The following is a 24,183-nucleotide window of genomic DNA, read 5'->3' on the forward strand; positions in this document are numbered from 1 at the left end:
TCTCGTGTGAATGTAGCCTTAGGTTCTCTACTGTCAGGCAGGGGAAGGCAAGGGCATGTGCTCAGAGTCACATGATGTAATCTAATACCACACTGCAAATCCAATAAAATGATAAGATAACATTGGCTGCATCAGCATATATGACATCTACAGACAAATTTGGGTTTTCCATGGCAGAATCCATTTGAAAAACTTGTTAAAATAACCTTAAAGGAGTTTGCGTTGGAAAACCCAGACCATCACAAGCCTCAAACCTAGTTGTACAGCAATATCATATTTTCTTTTGGAATAGAATAATTCAAAACTCACTGTACCTTCTGTGCTACGACTTAAATTTTTGGATTCGTCTACAAGTTTGGAGCTGAACTTTAAGGAATTTTGGGAAGCAGAACCTAAAGATCCCTCTGGTCCTGATACCTATGGGAAATAAAATGTCTTATTTAGTCATCATGACTTAGTATTGCATGAGGAATTTACAAAAAGAATACATTGATCCTTGTTGGTGTCTATTACACATCCATGTTGTCTGCCAGAGACTAGAATACTCTCTAGAGACTCTCGTTGATTTTAATGTATTTTTCAAGGTGGAATCCACCACTTTATTTTTTCCTATATACCCGATTTTTACTGACCATTGAAATGAAAGGGAGACATATTTGGGGCAGATTTGGAACTTATTTTTTCTCCATCACCACACCTTCAACAATTATACAGAGCGGTGTCATAACCTGCCCCAGTTTCTGGTATAACAGATGCTCCCTGTGAGAATATCACGCAATATCATAACAGTGTTGTCTGCATGGAAGGCATCTGGGTATTTACGGCATCTAATGATATTGAGCTTATGATTACATTAAGATTTTTCAACCATTTAAGAAGTTTAATAACAAAATTATAAAGAAATATTTCAACGTGTGTGAAATTCTTAGAAAAATGTTCTTTTCATGAAAAAAATGAGATTAAGAACAAAGGAGTGCGGTGTATACAGGTTGTTGTTCTCTCTGTAAAAGATTAATTACCTTCCCGCTGACTAGACCTGAAAGGAGAGAATGGATGCAAAAACTTATCTAAAATGCAGGTTTAATTACTTCTAAATATAACCATATAATGTACGTCTGTCGGGAGGAAAATGGACATTTCCTGCATTCTGGAAAATGATAATAAGTCACTTTCATCTGAACATACATAAATTCAGATGAAAATAAACATGAGGCAAACATTTTCCTGTTTAGAACTGTCCTATGAACCTGACAATTGAAAAACGTAATTACAGCCATTTATTTTAGGCTGCATTTCTACATCATAAAGGCAATGTCCGGGTTAGTACTTTTTTTTTTCTAATTCCAACTTTTTTGTAAAAATTATTTTAGAAAGTATTTGTCACATCACTGATCCCTCACCACTCTTGTTCTGATGTCTCCAGGTTCCTCGCTAGTCTCATTTCTGGTCCCTCTCAACACAGAAATGTGACCACTCTGCTCATCACTGGTCACAATGACTGGTCAGTGACTGGTCACATTTCTGTGTCAAGAGGGATTTGGAAGTACAGGGACTGGTGGGAGGTGTGGGATTTGGAAAATTTGAAGCATTCTGAAGTGAATAGAACTTTTCAAGAGCAGTATTTTCACAAAAGCTGGAGTGGACTCCTATGTTAATGTATTCCTTTAACTACGATATGAAGGTTATCTATAGTGTAGATAACACATGCCAGCAAAGGGTTGGGCTATGGCTTTGTTCATACTGGTGTCACGGTTTTCAATTTTACAGGAGCCAGGAGTACAATAGACTCATTATTATATATCATGAATCCTTCTATTTCTGTATTTTCTTGCACAAAGTTCAGGTAGAGTTGTGGAGTACGAGAGTTAGTGATTCCAAATAAAGGCGCTTAACCCAACACCCACTACCCTCAGTTGGATTATGGGAAGCTAATTTGCATATGTTCATATTTTTGACAAGTTGGAGGATACCAGAGTACCCAGAGCAGTGGCGTAACTACCAGAGTAGCAGGGGTATCGGCTGCCACAGGGCTCGGGACATTAGGGGCCCGGCAACAGCCGCTATCGCGGCTTTTTTTGTGTTTTTTTTTTAATAGGCTGTTACTGGCTGGAGTTACTCCAGTTGGTAACGGGCCCTATTTACTTAGCGATTCTGGCAGGAACCGGGATCGGCAAGTGACGCCACGGGCCCCACAAACACTATTAATATACTCGGGGGTCTGAAAAGACCCCCCGAGTATAATGATCGGAGGTCTGGGAGAGGTAAGGGAACATAACAAACAGTGTTACTTACCTCTCTGCGCTCCAGACAGGCTTAGGGCCTAGTTGTGTGACATGCCTGATGTCACATGACCGAGTCCTGTGTCCCAGGTCATGTGTTGTCCGACGTCATTGAAGATGGTCGACACCACCGAGGACTGCAGCGGAGCCGGAGATAGGTAAGTGACTGTTTTTTATGTTTGTATCCCCCCGGGTCTCCGATTATTATACTCTGGGGTCATTTCAAAAGTTCTCTACGGGGCCCCGCCATTCCTAGTTACGCCACTGACCCAGAGGAAACCCACGAAAACATGGGGAGAACATACAAACTCCTAGAAGATGTTGCACATGGTCATGGAACCCAGGATGATGCAACAGTGCTAATACTTTGTCTACTGCATCAGATTTACTTGCTGGATGCAATATTGTAGCATGATGGATAGGAACAACCACAAGTGTAAACAAAGCCTTAAATCACACCAGTTATATCATTTTAAAATATTGCTGCATGTGTTTTCTTCATAGCTCTGAACTAATATTTACCATCAGCAGAGCCTCAGTGACAGTAGAGTCAGCCCGCTCCGCCACCGCCTCAGCCTGTTCAATCATACTTTTAATACCCGAATGAGCTTGTACAGCATTTGTGGCATTTAATGAATTATTCCTCACATCTGAAAGAGAACTGAAAAACAGAAATTTGGAATAAATAGGAGAATTATGCTCTTCAAGCATGCAAAAATGTAAACAACCTATAAGATATATTCAAAGAAACACAATGCAATAGAGTGAAATCCAGAGAATATGATGCTACTTTTAAGCCTGGGTGTGATAATTTTACTCGAATACTCTCACTAAATCTAAAGAAAGAAAATTACCCTAATATTGTATACACTAATATGAGAATGCTCCATTTACTTTAACAAAGCATGTTACAGCTTTACCACGGTTTCTTTTAATTCTAATATTTGCTTTATTTTTTTCTACCACATAATTGTTATTGCTAAAGACAGACTGACTTTTGTATAGAGTGTCAGACACGAAATTTACAAAAAAAAATGTAAAATGCTTTCAGATTTTTCAACATATTTTTTTTAAACTTCCTGTATTAGTTATTGCCATACATGTGCAATACTAAAACTTGATGTTGTACCCCATGATCTGATGTAGTATATATTAAATTTATATAACACGCTAAGGGTCCATTCACACGGAGTAACGTGCGGCGCTCAAAATCTCACACGCCATATACGTGCCAGGTCACGCGGCACGTTACTCCGTGTGAATGGACCCTAAGGCTCCATTCAAGTCAGATGCAAAAAAAATACAGACAGAAACGGATGGCAATCCATTTACATAGAGGTCAATGTCAAAAATAAAAAAGTAGCCATTTCTGTGTTAGTTTCGGTACTATACATTCCACACATCTGACATGTATGTTGTATTCACCAACCTATATAGCCTTTTATAGACCCTCTGCTCACTTACTTTGCTCAATCTAAAGTATATTGAAACCTTGTGATATGACTCCCGCTATTCTGGTGTTGGATAGCTTAGTCTTATCCATCATGGCAGAATATATACCTGTTTAGAGAATCGGCAAGGCTCTGTAAACCAGCTGCATGCTCTTCAGCTCTATAGACCAAATCAAGGGCATCTCTCTTTGACATCTGCAGAACAAGTTCATCCACATGGTGTCTCAGCTTGGTATTCCACATGATCAACTCTTCCTGGTGCATCTCCAAAACCTAAAAATAACACACATAAAATGGGATGTACTGAGTATGTTATACCCACATATATATCACATGACCCAGTGATGCTAATAATTCAACTTTAGTGAATTATAATGTGATACATACTGATGTTGTGTTTATGGTATCTTCCGCAAGAAGAACTGCCTCATCAACCAGGCCAAGCCCTTCTTCAATCAACATCACAGAGCGATTCTTGTTTAACTGCAGAGTAAGCTTTTTCACCTGCAAATGGATACAATTCGTCACATATATTCTAAAAATAATGATACCAAAACTACAGACAAAAATGCAACTACGAAAACTTACATTAAAATCATCTAGATTGTTTTGGATGGGAATCAGCAGACGCTTTGTTTGATTGATGTTTGTAGCAGATTGTTGGATATAGTCTTGAGCTACAAGTAATCTGTTGCTGTGCTGTTCTAATGTGTTTTCAAGACTTTTCTTCAACTTCAACAAGTCTTTATGTGGCTTCTCGTAGTCATTCTGAACCCTGGACAATACATCTTCACATTCTCTGTTGGTTTTAAAACAAAACAAGTAAAAAAAAAAAGGAGACATAAATCTGATTACTATAAATACTAGCAAAGCAAACAAGGTATCCTACGCTTTGGCCATAAATCAACTATTCTGATCTGCTTGAATTACCCACATTGGACAGCTAGCCAGTATCACAATGTGCTAGAGATTATTACAAGTGGAGAGCCGTACCAAAGAAGGCCTCCATGTTGAAAAAAAAAGTGAAATGGGTGTTTTAAAGGAAAAGAAATAGCTGAAAATAGAAATAAATAGAGTGATAGAGATTACATTGGGGTTAACTTATTCGGTTTAAAAAGGTCCTTTCACTACTTAAACCAGCTCCAGTTCTTAATAACTGTTAATAGACCCCACTCCACCGATTCTGGCACAGTAGAGATTTTTTGTCTAGCCCCCAGCATTTGAGAGTATTCAATAATGTTAGTTTTGGTGCATGAAATGCTACTTAGTCAGTGTACTTGGTAGCCAGTGTCAGGCAGGAGCAGGTATAGGACATGACTCACAACTACAGTCAGAGGTGGGCAGTGTCAAAGCTCAGAACCACTCTCCTTGCCTGCTCCTGCCTACCACCCACCTGACAATACAGAGGCTAAATAGCACAGGAGACACCAAAACTAACTGCAACCAAATGTGCCAGAATCACTGGAACAGCACCTATTAAATGATGCAAAAAGCAGGACATGGTAGAAGTGCTAATCATTAATGAACCCAGAAATTACACCCTCAAGTTCATAAATTTATCATATTTAGGTCTTCTGCTGCAAATCCCAAGTCTGTAGAAAGCGCACACGGGTCCCTTCAGATAGAAAGATGAAACATTTTTTCTCCCCTTTCTAGGAAAATTTTGGTCAGTCACCAGAGTGACTGCAGACTATTATCCCTACATAGTCATTAGCCAGGGACTTGGCTGTGTACCGGCTGACACTGTAGGGCCACGGAGACATATAGTATATGTCTTTTATGCAGAGAATCAATTCATATATCAATTTATTGGTTATTTTTTACTAAAGCTAAACATTCAGTTTGGGCTAATTTATCAATAACAGTAACATAAAGGATTTAAATTGGAAACACATGATATATAAGTGTATAGTAATACTTACTTTAGATTTATGGTAGCATTTTGGTAATGTTCATTGAAGTTATTTGGCCTCAAAGATTCCAGCTTAGTAGAAACATCCTCTTGGAAATCACGCAGCGCACTGTCAGATAGCTGGGTATCGCTGCCTATTGCCTCATTCAAGCTTTCTGCTACTTCTATAAGAACTGAAAAAATACAAAACAAGGATGACAGATTGCATTTCAGCATGTTCATTGTATAAAAATACAAGGCACTGTATGTTTAACTTAATATAGTAATCATTTCATCCCTATGGAAATACCAAAGTACCAATAGAGCATTATAATCTTTCCAAGCTTTTATTAGAAGGGTAAGGGCTAGTTCACACGGAGTTTTTGCAGACGGATTTTGAGGCGCAATCCGCCTCAAAATCCGCCTGCAAAAAAGGCTCCCATTCATTTCAATGGGAGCCGCTCGCTTTTTTTCCCCACTGTTATTTTTTTCAGCTAGCAGGAAAAAGAAGCGACATGCTCTTTCTTCCCCTGGAATCCGCGGCTGAGACAGCTGTGGCGTCCACGGCGCAAGACTCACTCCCATTTCGGCCCATTCATTCAGGTCTAATCAGGAGTGGGATGCCACGAAGAGATGCCAATGCACATACCCTTACAAGGTCGGTTACTGTAAGGACTAGAAACTTACAGTAATCTTACAGCATTTGATGTATAGCATTATTATATACAACACTTCATAAAGACAAGAGTGGACTCAAAGGACTATTACAAACTGAAATGAAAATTGGTAAAAAAAAAAGACTAACTGCCCATATGTTTTAGAATAGTGTATTAAAAGTCTGAATTTCTGTAGGGGAAAAGCACCATTAAAGTTGATAAGTAAGTAAATACTTCATGAAATTTCGACTTTTCAAATGTATTTTATTAAATGAAAAAATGAATTGCTTCTAATACCTTTAACAGTTGTTTGCATTTTGTCAATAAATCCCATTAGTTCTTGGCTCTTGTTCAGAGTGCTGAGTGTGGAATTTTGCACATTATATCCATGTTTTAATATCTGTGTCATCTTTGAAACAAAAAGAAAGGAACAATCATTGTCAATATGGTTTAAGTCTGAATATGGACTTGCCCTAAAATAAATATAATAATTTCAACACTCTATAAACAGACCTTTAGACTCAAAATGCAAATGGTCAGGTGGCATGTATTTGCCATGGCAGTTCGTGTAATGCAGGTGCTTGTCGGTGTTCTACATTTCTCAGCTCATTTAGCCACATAGTGAGCAGCTTTTGTATACTTGTGTCTTTTTAAGTATTAGTGTGTTAGCCTGCTAGGTTTCCTTCTGCCAATCCTGGTCTGCCTGTATATATAAGACTGCTTCTCTGGATACATGTTATTTTTCCTGTCTGTATGTCTCAGCTATGTTGCTGTTTGTTGCTGCAGTCATGATTGTAATTCTGTTGATGTATTTGTCCTTGTGCTACATATCCCTGTCTGTGTGGATGCATTTGTCCTTCTATCTGCCATAATTGAAGTCATTGTCTCTCTACGCTATGGTTGGACTATGGGCTTCTGGTATACCTCTGCTACCTGTGGTCTTTGGGCTTCTGTTATGAATGTTTAGCTTAGAGGTATTTCTGCACCGTGTGACTTACAGGCCTTCCATTATCTATGCACCTATGCTACCTGTACTAATATCCTGCTTTGGATTTCTGTTTTAGACTGGCCTCCATTGTCTGCCTATGTATTGGCTTGTTCCTGACTTTGTACCTCTTTTTCTAGTCCTAAACTCCTGTCTGTTTTACACTGTGCATGTGTTTTCCCCGCTGTGATTTCAGTCTGTAGTTACACCTTGTGTTTTCCATGTTTCTGTGGTGTGCACAATATTTTCTGATCTGCCTGTTCAGCTGCTACCACCACTAGAACCACTTCAGGTGCTAGTGACCTGGCAGACTCCCCGCAGAGGATTCCAGATCCCATATTAGGGTTAAAGGCCAAATAAACAGAGCCCTTAGAGATAGCCCTAAGTCAAACCACTTTGGTTGTACAATGGGTCCACAATCTGCTACCTGTTGCTATATATCATCAGTTTGTAGGGGACATACTGTGGTGCATACAGTATATTGGAAAGTGTATTTCTTATTAGACTCCATAAGCTTCCAACTTATATTACATGTGCAACTAAAAGAATTCATCACACTGTCTCTCTATCACATAATAGTGAACTGGTAATGTTACTGGCTCAATAAATGTTTTGGAATTTTCCTTTATATAACTTTATTAATATTATGACATTTGTGTGTTTTTTTTTTCTTTAAGGTGCATGCAATAATAAAGCCCCTACAAATGAAAACTAATAGAAAGCATTACTCACTCTCATATATAGTTTGTCCGTTTCCTCAGATATAGTGGCGAGTTGTTCTGAGGTGTTGTCCATTGACTGGAAAGTCACTGAGTTTGTGTTGATTGATCCCTGCAAAGAAAAAAAAACACAATTAGTTGCAAAACAATATCACAATATTCACAAGTCAATTCAATGATCGGCCTATATCTCAGGCTCTGTTCACATGTTCACATTCTGTTTAGAGCTTTGGTTGTACTTATTCCACTATATGCCCTAATGCCCACTTACTGATGTATAAATGTGCAGTGACCAGCTGTGTGGTATTATAATGCACATGTACAATATGAGCCTGAAGCTGGGGGTGGTACCTCAACTGTGGAAAACATCTTGCGTGGTACCAGTCCCAAAGAAACCCAACCCGATGGGCTACAATGACTACCGACCTGTAGCACTGACATCACACCTAATGAAGGTCCTAGAGAGACTGGTCCTGACACACCTACGCCCCCTAGTGAGCTCCGCTCTGGACCCCCTCCAGTTTGCCTACCGGCCAGGCATTGGGGTAGATGACGCCATCATCCACCTTCTTCACAGAGCTCTCTCTCACCTGGAGAAACCCGGGAACACTGTGAGAATAATGTTCTTTGATTTCTCCAGTGTGTTCAACACCATTCAGCCAGGGCTACTGAGGGAGAAGCTGAACCTTGGTGGTGTGGACCATCACCTGCCCAACTGGATCCTAGACTACCTGACAAACCGCCCTCAGTATGTGAGAGCCCAGGACTGTGTGTCTGACACTGTGATCTGTAGTACGGGGGCACCTCAAGGTACAGTTCTTGCCCCATTCCTCTTCACACTGTACACTGCTGACTTCAGGCACAACTCATCCAGCTGTTACTTACAGAAGTACTCCGATGACTCTGCTATAGTCGGCCTTATCACTGATGGCGATGATAGGGAATACAGAGACTTAAACCGGGATTTTGTTGAATGGTGCCAGCAGAACCAGCTCAGGATTAATGCTGGGAAGACCAAGGAGATGGTGGTGGACTTTAGTAAACGGAGAGGTGCTCCGACCCCGGTGGAGATCCAAGGAACATGTATTGAGATAGTCAGGACCTATAAGTACCTGGGCGTGCTCCTCAATAATAAACTAGACTGGGCTGATCACCTGGAGGCGCTGCACAGAAAGGGCCACAGCAGACTCTACCTGCTCAGGAGGCTGAGGGCCTTCGGAGTCCAGGGGACACTTCTTAGGGCCTTCTTCAACTCTGTGGTTGCCTCAGCCATCTTTTTCGGTGTGGCCTGCTGGGGAAGCAGTATATCAACCAGGGACAGAAATAGACTTGACAGGCTGATCAGGAGGGCCAGCTCTGTCCTGGGGAGCCCCTTGGACCCAGTACAGGTGGTGGGTGACAGAAGGATACTGTCTGTGGTGACCTCCATGCGGGGGAACAAATCCCACCCCATGTATGAGACCCTGATGGGACTTGGCAGCACTGTAAGCGACCGTCTGCTTCACCCCAAGTGTGAGAAGGAGCGCTATCGCAGGTCCTTCCTTCCAACCGCGACCAGGCTGTATAATCTACATCAGACCAAACGAAGAGCTCTCCGCACAGAGAACTAATGATTATGAGGATGACCATGAGGTCTTCCTCTTTCTCTTCTGTTTTTCCTTAGCTGCCATGGACTCCTAGTATATCTTCTCTTCTCAGCTTATCTGTGTCTACGTCTGTAACATATTACTCTGTATTATCCTGTATCTGTATTACTATGCTGCTGTAACACGCTGAAATTTCCCCAAGGTGGGACTATTAAAGGATTATCTTATCTTATCTTATACTGGCCAGGATACTCTTATGGCCTCCATACAGCTAAGGGCTCATTCACATCTGCGTTCACTGTCCTTATTGCAGGTTTCCATTTCCTGCATAAAACAGATGCAGGAGACGGAAGCCTGCAGGAGACTTTCTCACCCATTCATTTGAATGGGTGAGAAAGTTGTCCGGCCGTGCGCGGCAGTGAGCGTTTTAGGCTCTCCGCCGCAAAACCGGGTTTTATAATCTGGACACAGAGTCGGACATGCACTACTCTGTGTCCGGATAAAAAAATCCGATTTCGCGGCCGAGAGCCTAAAATGCTCACCGCCGCTCACGGCCGGACCCGGTCTATGGTTTCCGTCTTCTGCCATGCAGAAGACGGAAACCATAGAACGGAGTCATGAACGCAGGTGTGAACCCAGAGTCAGGTAGCCCTATAGAGATGAGCACTTGCAGTATAACTATATATATATATATATATATATATATATATATATATATATATATATATATAAAAATAAGCTCACTGTAAACATGAACATCTCCTAGATAAGAGAATGTAGGAGTGTATGGAACTGTGAAATGACAGATAAGTATACAGGTTACTTCAATACTTGGAGCAATGATCAGCACGACTAGTCAGTAACACTGCATCTATGTCTACGATCTACTGGGAAAGTATTTTCATTACATTTTTATGATAACTTTATTGCAGTTAAATTGAACTCAATAGCTCAGGAAATTCTGTATAAATTACTCTAAATGAAAAGTTAAGAAATATTCCTCTGTAAACACAAAGCATAATAGAAAGAATTGTCAATCAATATGTTAGAGAATAATGAAATCCTATAAACCTGCTAAAGTATTAAAGGAACATTACAGACAATATTGTCATAAATCACTGTAAAATATATGTGTGTTTTTTTATAATGAATGTTTGCTTAAAACAGAAATTCTTCTGATGTTTGTTAATATTATCTATCATGGGCAATGTCTGCATGGAGTTTTCATCTTAGTGTGGGTTTCCAGTTTCCAACCAGACTCCAAAGGCAAACTGATTTTAGATGTAAGCCCTTTTGGAGACTGTACTGTAAGCAATGACAACATCTGTAAGGCGCTGTAAAGTCTTTTGTTGCTACATAACAGAAATATCTATAATAAATAAAAGTGAAAATGTTATTTTCTGCTGTAACCTTCTTGTTAGCCTCAATAGCGCACCAATACTTCATATACAATAGAATAGGAAAATGGATAGTTGTCCCAGCATAGTTGTGTCAAAATTCATACAGTGAAAGGAGAAAGAAGGGATATTTAATGAAGTTGTACAAGATTAAAAAACATAGCTGATGTCATGCGCTAATCGACTGCCGTTAATCGACGACATGGGCGGCGTGCGGGCAACAAAGGAATGTCACCCGTGTGCTGCCTGTGCACCGGCTGTGCTGCCACAATCCCTTTCATTTAATGAATAGAGGCCATGGAAACAGGGCCGCAAAATCAGACAGGAATAGGATCTGTTCCGTATTTTGCAACCCAGACTGTTGGCCCACACACTTGACTATATTATTATTGAATATTACTTCTATTCAAAATGAACTGTTTGTTACGACATTAAATCTATGCAACAGTTGCATATAGATAGTCACAACACAATATCACTCCATTCACGAAGGGAACTCAGACTTCTAATCTCATGATCAAAAGGGGTCCCTGCAGTCAGACTCCAGCAGCTCAGACACTGATCCCTATTCTGTGGAAAGGGAAAAATTTCAGTTTTTAGAAAACACCTTTAAGGCCAGGGCCCATGTAGCGTAAATGCCATGATTTGGTCCAAAAGTGAGTTTGGCCTGCAAAGTGGATAAGACTCTGGACAATCCCATCCACACATAAAATAATGCGCAGTGGAAATGTTTGTGCAAATCGCAGCTTTTCAAATATACCTAGGGAAACACTGGCAGTTTCCGTATAGGTATAAGGGTCCATTCACACGGAGGAAAATGGTGAGGAATTTTGTGGGGAATTTCAGCGCTGAAAAAAAAGCCTCCCATTGATTTCAATGGAGAGCGCACGTATGCCGGCTCCCATTCAAGTCAATGGGAGCTGCTTTTTACATGCTCATTCTTAACATCTTTTTACGATCAGAATGAGCGCAGTGTTACATCGTGTGAAGGCTTCCTAAAACAACAGCTCCCACTGAAATCAATGGGAGCCGGTCAGTTTTTTTTTCCGTGAGCCATTTGTTCCTGCTAATTCTAAGACACTCCCGACTAGGCCTTTTCATTGGGCCTAATCCGGAGTGGAGAGTCTTCAAGTTGCAGCTACCCGGAGGCCGCTTCAGTTTCCGGGCCAAAAAACCCTGTGTGAACCCGGCCTAACATAAAAAGAAACCCACTGAAGTCAATGGGAGGCTTTTTTTCAGCACTGAAATTCCACACCAAATTCCTTACCATTTTCCTCCATGTGAATGCACCCTAATGGAAGCAGTAAGTCTGCAGAGGAAAACCCTGTGGACATTGTGAAAATCAATGCAGGTAAAATAGCAATGTGAGTTGTTGTGGCACTCTAGCCTTACAGTACAATATACATAAGAAATCAATGGGATTATTTGAGACATTGTATATAGTGATAAAAAGCTTTCAGATGATTCTCCAGTCCAAACATTTTTACAATCTCCCAAGTATTTCTGTGTATTAGGATATTTTTTACATTTCTATCGCTGAACAATCCTCTTGTTGATAGTTTAAATTCTTCTTTATCCAACTACAAAACAAAGCGCATATTAAAATGATATTTCCTCATAGCCTTTGGCAGCTCTAGAGCACATACACTCCGAATAAGACTTGATTAAAATGTAGCATACAGAGCTCTTAACTGCTTCCTCTTTGGAAATCCAATTTAAGCAGTGACTTTGCCATCATAAATATCACAAATTAAATTTCTGCTAGTTTGTTCCATCTGGACATCATCATCCACGGAGCATCTATGGGCTTTAATTACATTTCTTGACAAAGTGATTGAGGAGAATATCAATATTTCTGTGATTTAGGGAAAACAAAAACTGACCAGAAATTACAACTTCTATTAAAGCTGTATGTGCGTGTCATTAGAGAAGCAAAACTCAGGAAGAAAAGAAACTTATTCTCGTCACTGTTGTAAAAAAAAAACAATAATGCTGGCCAAAAACATGCTGGCAACAAGCTATGAAACTATTGTGTGTCCATTTGCCAAGATCACTTTTGTCTGATCAGCCATGTTACGCTAGGTTCACATAGAGTTTCAATCTCTGTCGTTGGGATCCGTTGGGGTGAACAGCGTTTACACAAGGAAACCATGCAGGACTTTCCTCTCTGACAATTTTAAGCAGTTTCTGCAACGAAGTCTAAATGGAGATGTGAACCCAGTCTAAGAAAGCTTCATTCAGAAAATATCAGTATTTGGTAATCAATTTGCACAGACTCACTGTGCAAATTGGGCAGTTAAATTGAGAATGTTGATGATTTTCCATGTTCAGGTTTTTGCATGCAGATTTGAGGCCAAAATCAGGAGTGGATTGAAACAGCAGATTGTGGTCCCACTGTACTGCTAAACTGGTCTGATTTTGGGCCACTTCCAAGGATGCTGTCTAGGCAGTCCTACTTTTAATCCCTGTGCAGTAATCTAGAATTTGCTGTGGGAAGACTGTCATGCATCCCTCTGAGGTGGTCCTAGTATTGGTAGTAGCTGGCCTAGAAGGCTAAGAAACACCTGAGGGAGCACTACAGGCAGCAAAGGCACAGAGGTCAGAATCAGACCAAAATCAGACATGGGTAACAGGCAGGACAGAAACCCCTGACAGGTATGAAGCCAGGAACATTGTAAAGGTCCTAATCACAGGTGAGGTCAGATACAGGAATACCTACAACAGGTCTAAGAAGCTTATTGTTCAGGCAGTAAGCAGATTGCTGACCACGCTTATATAAGGGAGTGCCAGCAGAGACTGGCTAGAGACAGATTTACTGGTGTACTCGCTGGCCTTTCAAGAGACAGAGAAAACAGGCATGTGGACCCTATAAGCAGCATTAGCAGCAGCGGTAGAGGAAGGGGAAGAAGCCAGATGGAAGCACCACCCATAATACGACCAGCATGCCGGCAGCAGTTCACCACCGATGGTGCACTTTGTTTTATGCCCCGTTATGATCCACACCGAGTTTTTACTTTAAAACCACATGTCAAAATCTGAACAACAGAACACAACTTTATGCATTATAGGTCCTATACTAAGACTGAATGGGATTTCTCATTGGTTGTTTCCTAATTTAATATGCTTTGTACATACATGTCATGAGTAAAGACAAGTATAGCTTCTGAAACCAGTAAATGTACAGTACTTCTGTATAAGCAAATCTGGTAATAAAACCATTTGCTAGCGATCCTTCCTAAAGCTGGATAAATTCTTCTTTTGTCCTGTGCATTGACGCTGCTTCCTTTATTTTACAAAAGGTTAGATGTTCCTTTAACTCTGTTCATATAAGTGCAGTAAAATTCCTTTAATACAGCTTAAACAGGACTTGACCAGAACCAGACTGTCAAACATTTTTAGATTAAAAAATTACTTACAAGGTTAAAGAAAATCCATAAAGAATAATTAAGTGGAGAGCAGTGAAGAAGGTAGGTGGGTAGAGCATAGTCTATGCATCAGTGTCATGGACTGTGAATGAATGGTTCATGTCCGACCGCTGCTTGGCACAACTCCTCCTGTTAATGGTTTTAAGACTGGGTACACAGGGACACATCAGGGCCCTTTCACACTACGGATACGCTGACTGATTCTGAACGTTAAAACACGTTCAGAATCAGCGCGTATAAAGCGATACGCACGCGTGTACGGCTCACTCGGCTCATTCCAAGCCGTACACGCGAGTGCTTCCCATTCACTTCATTGGGAGTGCTCGTAGAGAAAAAAGCAGCCCATTCATTTCAATGGGGAGAGCTCGTATGCCAGCTCCCATTGAAATGTATGGGAACTGCTTTATACGCACTGATTCTGAACGTGTTTTAACGTTCAGAATCAGTCAGCGTATCCATAGTGTGAATGGACCCTCACACCCAATCTGGCAAATAGTGGGGTCATACTAAGTGGACCTCACCAATTTAAAAGTCATCACCCATCTATTAAATAGGTCATAACTTGTCATAATCGGAATATTAACACACCTACCGGGAGATTTATGAACTTTAGTGTAAAGGAAATGCTAAGTAGTTGACTGCAGCTATTTCCTGTATCTACCTGCAGTCAACAGACATTTTTACAACGATGCTGTATTGTGAGATTTCTCCTAATAAATGTTTAGTGAAGACTTGCTGTACATGCAGGTCCTTTATACATACATAAAAGCCTACCTAAGGTACATCTTCAGTTTGGTGTCAAAAAATTGTTACTTCTGTCTTGTTACAAAACAAGTCCTTTTGGCAATCTATGTACAGATCTTACATGGTGAAACCAACTAACACATATAAGCTGGTATTTTTGTAATGTTATGTTTGTGTGAATAAGTGCAATGTCATATACAAGCTTAGTTACAGGGGTCCAATCTCTGGCCTCACCAATCCTCAGTAGGGAGCTGCCAAGGTGTCAGGGTCGTGGCTCATTTTTAAGCAATGTAAAACAGCCACAACAATTATCTTCAACATGTATATAGAAACTGGATAAAACAGGAAGGCAATCCGTACCTTAATATGAGTTGTCATGTTGTCCAGGTGTGACATGAACCCGTAAGGTACCGCAACAATTCCAGTGAAGTTTAAAGAGAAAATAACCTGATGCAAACCGTCCAGATCATCCAGTAGTCGTCCCGTACAGTCATCATCACATGCTGGGGAAAGAGAGTGTAGAATGGGCTCTTAACACATAGAATATTGATACCACGTTATTTACATCCCCAACACTGCTGCTATATACAAGTGATGTCTACAATGGTTATCTTTGCTTTTCTGTTTTCTCTGTGCTCAGTGAGGGAGATTTATCAAAACTGGTGGAAAGGAAAGGCAGAGCTGTGTCCCATAATAAGCAATCTATCTGTAGATATCTTTATTCTCTTATAAATAGGGGTTCCAAATATAAAAGTTGTAATTCATTGGACTGAAGACAAAAACTGCATTCCCCTATTTACTTTTAATTCTTCTCCACTGTTTTTTCTCGGGGTGGTCAGGCTTACTCATATAATAAAGGACACATGTGACAGCCATGTAGTAATGGTTTTACTTTATAGAAGTACACATATACACAAGTTATACACGAGTTGTGCAACATATCCATTTACTTCTTTTTTTGTTCTTTATATATGCCTTTTATATCTAATATGATAAAAAAAGAAACAAAAAGGTACCATGGAATTACAATCAGGAAGGAAAGACCATCCTCCAAATATAATCCATTGACTAAGGGCTAGGGAAGTCACATGACTTGTCACACAACCATAACAAATAGTAGTATGTCATTCTTGTGCCTGGTAAAAGTAGCTGAACCATTTTATAGAGTGCAAATGTATTGGTATACAGTAACAAAAACAAACTTACATATGCACTGTTGGTCCAGAAGAATATGTCTTGCTTCACACATATCACAAAGTCGTCCAGTTACTCCGGGTTTACAAGAGCATTGGCCAGTTATTCTATCACAGTTATCATTCAATGAACCGGCTGGATTGCAGTCACATAACTGGCATTTGCCATCAGACTCCGTAGGATTGCCAAAGTAGCCAAGAGAACACCTAAGTATAACATAACAATAACTATGTTAAAGAACCTCAGGATATTCAAGGGGACCACCTCCCAATGCCCCCTTTATTGTTCACCAGCCAGAGCTTTGTACTCGTCGTAATATATTGTACTAATGCTTTGTCACATTCAGGTCAATGGAGGTAAAACCAGGCACGGTAGCTAAAAAGTATGGAGATGTGATTTGTTCATGTCACTCACAGGAGCTTTGTGGCACCTTGAAATACAGAGTGAAAGTCACACTTAGGCTAAGTTCACACGTGAATTACGTGTGGCGTGATTTGGTCTGGAAAAAGACCACTTCCTAATTAGAAAGCGGTTTTTGGACCTTGAGGCATTTTTTGGAAAGTTGTCTGGAGCAGTTTTTGGTAAAAACCGCTTCAGAAAACGCCAGGTGGTTTTCCCCTCCCAGACAGTGAATGAACCTTAAAAAAGTCACGGTTTTTGCCTCAAGAAAGGTCATGTCGCTTCTTTTTTCCACTAGCGGCAACATGCCGGTAGCGGAAAAAAGAACTCTAGTGGTCTCCATTGTGAGGGGGCGGATTATGACGTGGATTCCGCGCCATAATCTGCCCCCTCTGTGCCCGTGTGAACGGGCCCCATCATTGGTTTCCTGTCAGTTGTACATTTTTGGATAGCCCATTTCATACTAGGTATATATAAAGCTATGTGTTAGGACAGTGCGGCAGCTGCGGTCAAGGGGATGGGTTGCAGCCAGCTCCTCTGTTGTTGCGTTTTGCCAGCTGTCACCCTTTCCTACTTGATGGCAGCCCTGCTTAGCAGGGGTTAACTTCCTTGCAGCAGCTGGGCGTGGCTGGTTCTCTGACTGACAAGGGTGTCAGCCACTGTGTGCCTGGCATGGGCAGCTGGGCTGGTTGGTTGGGCTTAGCCCGCTGCCCTAGCCTCAGTCCAGATCCTCATTTCTGAGTTGTTGTGTGCATGGTTCCAGTGTTGTTGTTTTGAAGTTGGCCTTAGGGAGGGTTCACACGGTGTAACGTGCCACGTGATGTGGCACGTCTACGCCGCGGGACTCTTTGCAGGCCGTACATGCTCCCATTGATTTCAATGGGAGCGAGGATTGTATGCGCCGCGCATCTTAGTTCTCTGGCAGCAAGCTGCCTTGTTTCAGAATTGCACTAGAAGCACACACTCTGAATTGGTCTTTGTCTAGCTCAGAGGTTCTGACTAGTCTGTATTTCTTTAGCAGCTGCTTTGAGCTGCAGAGGCTGTCTCTGTGAGGCTAACAGAGACACCCAGATGTGGAGTAGCCTGGCAGTGACACTGTCGGGCTTCGTTCACACCAGGGTAGCTTTGCGGCTCAGAGCACAGTTGAGCTCCGCAGGTTATTTATTATTTTTTTAAGTTAACTTGCAGAACATAACACTATGCCTAAAAAATTATCTTATTAAAGAAATTAGAAATACAAGAAACAAAAACCTCCTACTTACTGTTACACAGTATAACATTCGCATTATTAAGACGTTCATTAATACAACCCCTTAAAGGAACACCCAACCCAGAAATGAAAGTTAAAAGTACAGAAGAAATACAGTAGATCCCATGACTGCGAATCTGAAAAATGGCTGAGCTTCGGGGATACACAGAAAAGATTTCTGTATACAGTAAATTTTTAAACAGAGAAAATAATTGCAACATAAGAATTCTTTCAAAAATAGAAGCACTCACAGTTTATTTTTGTCAATTAACAAAATGAGATAAATGACTTAAAGCTCGTTCACACGGGGCAAGAGGGGGCGGATTTTGGCACTGAATCCACGTCAGAATCCGCCCCCTCACAATAGAGGGCTATGCAGACCGCTGGCATCCTTTTTTCCGTGAGCTTCCCTTTCTTCAGGCAGATTCCGTGGCTGATTCAGCCGCGGCGTCTGCCTTGTAGTAGCACCCTCTGGACTAGGCCAATTCATTTGGGCCCAGTTCGGAGTGGGAAGGCGCATTTTGGTCCTATTTTGACGTGGCTTCCCACAACAAAATCAGGGTCAAAATACGCCACCCAATGCCCCGTGTGAATGGGGCCTAAGAGAGAAATTTTTGGAGGAAGATGTCTGGAAGTGATGGTATGGTGCCCACAGAGCCTTTATCCAATCTGTCTGGGATTACATGAAGAGACAGAAGGATTTGAGAAAGCTTTCAACCACAGAAGATCCATGCTTAGTTCTCCCAAGATGTGTGGAACAACCTCCCTGCCATCTTCCTTCCAAAACTATATGCAATGTACTTAGAAGAATCGATGCTGCTTTAAAGGCAAATTGTGGTCACACTGAACATTGATTTGATATAGGTTCATCTTTAGTTTATTCACTCAATTTTACTAATTGGCAAAAATAAACTATTAGAGCTTCAATTAAAAAAAAAAAAAAAAAAAAAAAAAAAAAAGACATTCCTGCTTTGCAGCATTTCTTCCACGGATGTTTAAAACTTTTGCACAGTAGTGTATTCCTCAGTTTTACTATAACATAAGAAAAAATAGAACCAAAGGATAGGAGAAGATTCACAGAGGACGGGCTGGTGGATTTTATTACTTTTCTGTACAGCAGAACTGCTAATACAAATGTATTAGTAAATATAGCCTAATGCCCCTCCTGTCAGTCCACCACTGACTACTGTATATAATATAGTCAATACTGATAATCCACATATCTGTGATGAAGACCGAAAAACACCCCGCCAGCTACAAAATGGATGCAACGAAAGTACAGATGGAACATATACCGTCCAGTAACAATTCTGTTTAATCTCAGATGACACTGCTTGACCTACACAAGGGCGTCAAGATCACAGTTTGACACCTGCTGGCAGTAGCCCTTGTTCCTCAGAAACTGTCCCTTATTATATGGAGTAGGCACAGGGCTTATTATTCATTAGGCAGAGGAAAGAACCCAAGAATAATCACAGTAGAAACTCTGGTTCACATTTATTTCGCACCTATATTGCTGGAAGCCCACACAAACACATGTATCACACCGGGAATGATATAAATCAGTAAAATTAGGCCTTACTTGGAGACTCAGAACAAAAGAGTCTAATCGTCACCTTCATAATAGTAAAAGATACCTTATGAATGGCCTTGTCATTTTCTGGTAGCAGCCTGGGTCCTAATGAGATGTCCAAGCTCAGCACAAAAATTAGATTTACAGCTTCCAAATCTAGCATTCAGGTTTTGTCCAGAAATATTTGTATCTTTATGACAAGCTGAAGTTACATTACTTTGTTAAGATGATACATACAGTTCACAGTGTCTTCCCTCATATCCAGGCAGACAAGCATCGCAGCGGAAATCATTGGTTCCTTCTAGTACACAGGTTGGACTAAAACTGAAGAAAAATAAACATGATAAAAACTATGGCAACATAACCACATGAAAGACAGAGAGAACAATATGGCAGAGCTCACAATCTAACATGAGGTTTAGGGATGTGAAGAAAGCTATGAAGAAATATTGGAAGGGCCCGATGAATAGTATCACAAGATGCAGTTTTCCTCAGGATCCATCATGTGTCTTACCCAGTCTTTCCACTTGGCTCAACAAGTGGTGTGAGATGACCAGCTTTGAAAAAAAACATGGTTATGCCATGTTCTATCTCGAATTATTAATGCTATATGTTCTATATGTGACCACTAAATGCTTGTCATGTCAGTTGCAGGCTGTTGAAAGCTTTGCTAATACAGTGCCTACAAGTAGTATTCAACCCCCTGCCGATTTAGCAGGTTTGATAAGATGCAAATAAGTTAGAGCCTTCAAACTTCAAACAAGAGAAGGACTTATTAACAGATGCATAAATCTTACAAACCAAAAAGTTATGTTGCTCAGTTAAATTTTAATAAATTTTAAACATAAAAGTGTGGGTCAATTATTATTCAACCCCTAGGTTTAATATTTTGTGGAATAACCCTTGTTTGCAATTACAGCTAATAATCGTCTTTTATAAGACTTGATCAGGCCGCCACAGGGCTCTGGAGTTATCTTGGCCCACTCCTCCATGCAGATCTTCTCCAAGTTAACTAGGTTCTTTGGGTGTCTCATGTGGACTTTAATCTTGAGCTCCTTCCACAAGTTTTCAATTGGGTTAAGGTCAGGAGACTGACTAGGCCACTGCAACACCTTGATTTTTTCCCTCTTGAACCAGGCCTTGGTTTTCTTGGCTGTGTGCTTTGGGTCGTTGTCTTGTTGGAAGATGAAATGATGACCCATCTTAAGATCCTTGATGGAGGAGCGGAGGTTCTTGGCCAAAATCTCCAGGTAGGACGTGCTATCCATCTTCCCATGGATGCGGACCAGATGGCCAGGCCCCTTGGCTGAGAAGCAGCCCCACAGCATGATGCTGCCACCACCATGCTTGACTGTAGGGATGGTATTCTTGGAGTCGTATGCAGTGCCATCCAGTCTCCAAACGTCACGTGTGTGGTTGGCACCAAAGATCTCGATCTTGGTCTCATCAGACCAGAGAACCTTGAACCAGTCTGTCTCAGAGTCCTCCAAGTGATCATGAGCAAACTGTAGATGAGCCTTGACATGACACTTTGAAAGTAAAGGTACCTTACGGGCTCGTCTGGAATGGAGACCATTGCGGTGGAGTACGTTACTTATGGTATTGACTGAAACCAATGTCCCCACTGCCATGAGATCTTCCCGGAGCTCCTTCCTTGTTGTCCTTGGGTTAGCCTTGACTCTTCGGACAAGCCTGGCCTCGGCACGGGAGGAAACTTTCAATGGCTGTCCAGGCCGTGGAAGGCTAACAGTAGTTCCATAAGCCTTCCACTTCCGGATGATGCTCCCAACAGTGGAGACAGGTAGGCCCAACTCCTTGGAAAGGGTTTTGTACCCCTTGCCAGCCTTGTGACCCTCCACGATCTTGTCTCTGATGGCCTTGGAATGCTCCTTTGTCTTTCCCATGTTGACCATGTATGAATGCTGTTCACAAGTTTGGGGAGGGTCTTAAATAGTCAGAAAAGGCTGGAAAAGAGATAATTAATCCAAACATGTGAAGCTCATTGTTCTTTGTGCCTGAACTACTTCTTAATACTTTAGGGGAACCAAACAGAATTCTGGTGGTTTGAGGGGTTGAATAATAAATGACCCTCTGAATAAACTTTTCACAATTAAAAAAAAAAATTAAACAAAGAAATAACATTCTTTTTTGCTGCAGTGCATTTCACACTTCCAGGCTGATCTACAGTCCAAATGCCACAATGCCAAGTTAATTCCGAATGTGTAAACCTGCTAAATCTGCAGGGGGTTGAATACTACTTGTAGGCACTGTATGTCAGCATAATGTACGGGCCTTGCATGGTCAGAAATTGGCATCCTGAAAATAATTTATGGAAACATACACTACAAAATTCCTTATGGCTATTATAAAAAGCTGCATAAAATAATGAACAATTCTCACTACTAAGAAATCACTTTATATGTTCCAATAGAAATTTAGAATTCTGAAGGCAAAGTTAAGAAATTTCACATAAATGAAAAATAAACAGAAACATTTCTGTAAATGGATAGATTTAACATGCAGCATATAAAGTAGACAATGTTGCAGAGCTGGAATTCCTTATGGATTACCTCTTTGAGTTGCCTTTAGGGCAGGCACACAGCGAGCAATCTGAGATTGAGCCAGTTACTATGCCATAGTACCCAGGGGCACAAATATGGCAATTATGTCCAGCAGTATGGTCTCGACAACCCTGCAAAATGTGATTAAGTACAAAATAAATATGGTAATATAAAGAGAAGACGTTGTACAGTGAAACGAAATATACTGTGTAACTACTGTATATAGACAGAAAGTATCATATTTTTAATAAATGTTAAACATTAAATTGGATTGTATATCATATATTTTCATTCTGGAACCTAGCATAAGCTGAATACTGGGCGGTTTTCTTACACATGAGACAACCTTTGTTTTTGGTTTTTTCGACTGTATTTTTATTAAATTTTCAAAATAAAGAGAAAAATCAAAGGAAGTGTCAAGTTATACAAGAACAAGAAAGAAGATATAAGAACAATTGAAGGTGTAAACTGTAAGGGGAGATTTATTTGGGTGGTGACATCAGGAAAACAAGCTACTGTGGCAAGGGTGATGCATGGTAGTCAGCTAGTAGGCAAAATTTTACAGCGCAAAGAAAAAAGACAGGACGAAACACATTAGGGGAAAACGTGCAAACGAATGATAAGTATTAAGTCAGGAAAGCGGCGAGGGGCGTAGTTGCATCTGGGCATAGTCTAAAGCTGATGGGTCGCAGCATAAGAGTCCAAAAGTGACCACACTGTGGGGAAAGTCTCTAACTTATCTTCAATGGTGGAAGTGAGGTATTCCATTGTTCTATTATTATTATTATTATTGTTGTTTATTTATATAGCACCATTAATTCCATGGTGCTTTACATTTGGGGGTTACATACAGTACACAGAATATAGAGGTAGATATAATACTAACAGTGACCGACTGGCACAGTGGGATAGAGGGCCCTGCCTGCGAGCGCTTACAATCTATGAGGGAAGGGGGGTAGAGACAGAAGGAGAGGGGGAGACAGTTTAGATGGTGGTGCGGTGATAGTGTTATTGGAGGTTGTAGGCCTTCCTGAATAGGTGAGTCTTCAGGGCCTTCTTGAAGCCTGTGATTGTGGGGGTCAGTCTTATGTGTCTTGGTAAGGAGTTCCAGAGTATGGGGGATGCACAGGAGAAATCTTGGAGATGGTTGTGTGAGGAGCGGATGAGAGCAGAGCGGAGTAGGAGGTCATTGGAGGATCTGAGGTTACGTGTGGGCAGGTAGTGGGAGATTAGGTCCGAGATATATGGAGGGGACAGGTTGTGGATGGCTTTGTATGTTAGCGATAGTAAAATCACAAATCGCATATAGGTCAATTTCAGAGAGTGGGGCTGATTGTCGCCAATCACAAGCTATAAGGCATTTGGCCACAGTCAGGAGTGGAGCAGTAATTTTAGGGATTTCTTCCATTACTGTCAGGGGGTAGGTTGAACAGGTACGTTTTGGGGTCTAAAGTAAGGTCCAATATCTGTCAAACCAGAAAGCAGATGCCCACCCAAAACGGGATAAATCGGGGCCATGTCCAGAATATCTGGAGCAAGAAGTCCTCAGAGGACCCACATCTCCAGCAGCATTTGGCTGTAAGATTACTATTTAGGTGGTGGGGGAGCCCATGGGTATGGCACCAGTAGAGAAGGAGTTTATATCGACATTCTTTAAACATGAGACAACCTTTCTTAAGTCCCATTGTACCACAAAGGTCTTATTCACAAGCATTCATAAACAGGCTGAGATTTAGGTCTCAAGCCAGATAACTGGAGGCAGTGGGACCATAATGTTTTTCCATTATTTTAAGGGGAAAAAAAATCTAGGTTTTAAGGAAATAGTCAAAAAACTCCTGGTACTCTCTAAATATATGCAGTCTAATGAAGGGCCAACATAATTTAAAGGGATTTAGCTATTAAATAAAAGTCTGATTTAAATGTATTTCCTTAAAGGAAAGTGGAGTACATACAGGTTAGGGAGGGCTGTGATACAATTCTGTGGAAAGCGGTTCAGAGAGTTATCTGACATTTTGTAGTAAACCACTGAATGGAAGCAAATCATCCACTGAGCGAGACTGTTACCACTGGAATA

General features: G+C 40.9%; 1 protein-coding gene across 1 annotated transcript in view; it reads right to left on the minus strand.

The window, feature by feature from the left end:
* Positions 1–24,183, minus strand: part of LAMA1 (laminin subunit alpha 1) — a 135,306-nt gene that overhangs the window by 33,303 nt on the left and 77,820 nt on the right. The window contains exons 30-41 of the mRNA XM_075270662.1: positions 22,119–22,240; positions 19,786–19,872; positions 16,340–16,533; positions 15,494–15,636; positions 7,995–8,093; positions 6,575–6,686; positions 5,653–5,815; positions 4,319–4,529; positions 4,118–4,234; positions 3,840–4,003; positions 2,802–2,940; positions 315–417 (exon numbers count right to left, since the gene is read on the minus strand). Of these exons, the coding sequence (XP_075126763.1) occupies positions 315–417; positions 2,802–2,940; positions 3,840–4,003; positions 4,118–4,234; positions 4,319–4,529; positions 5,653–5,815; positions 6,575–6,686; positions 7,995–8,093; positions 15,494–15,636; positions 16,340–16,533; positions 19,786–19,872; positions 22,119–22,240 (1,654 nt within the window). The remainder of the gene's footprint in view (positions 1–314; positions 418–2,801; positions 2,941–3,839; positions 4,004–4,117; positions 4,235–4,318; positions 4,530–5,652; positions 5,816–6,574; positions 6,687–7,994; positions 8,094–15,493; positions 15,637–16,339; positions 16,534–19,785; positions 19,873–22,118; positions 22,241–24,183) is intronic.

This window comes from Leptodactylus fuscus, chromosome 4 (genome assembly GCF_031893055.1).
Source record: "Leptodactylus fuscus isolate aLepFus1 chromosome 4, aLepFus1.hap2, whole genome shotgun sequence".
Classification (NCBI taxonomy): domain Eukaryota; kingdom Metazoa; phylum Chordata; class Amphibia; order Anura; family Leptodactylidae; genus Leptodactylus; species Leptodactylus fuscus.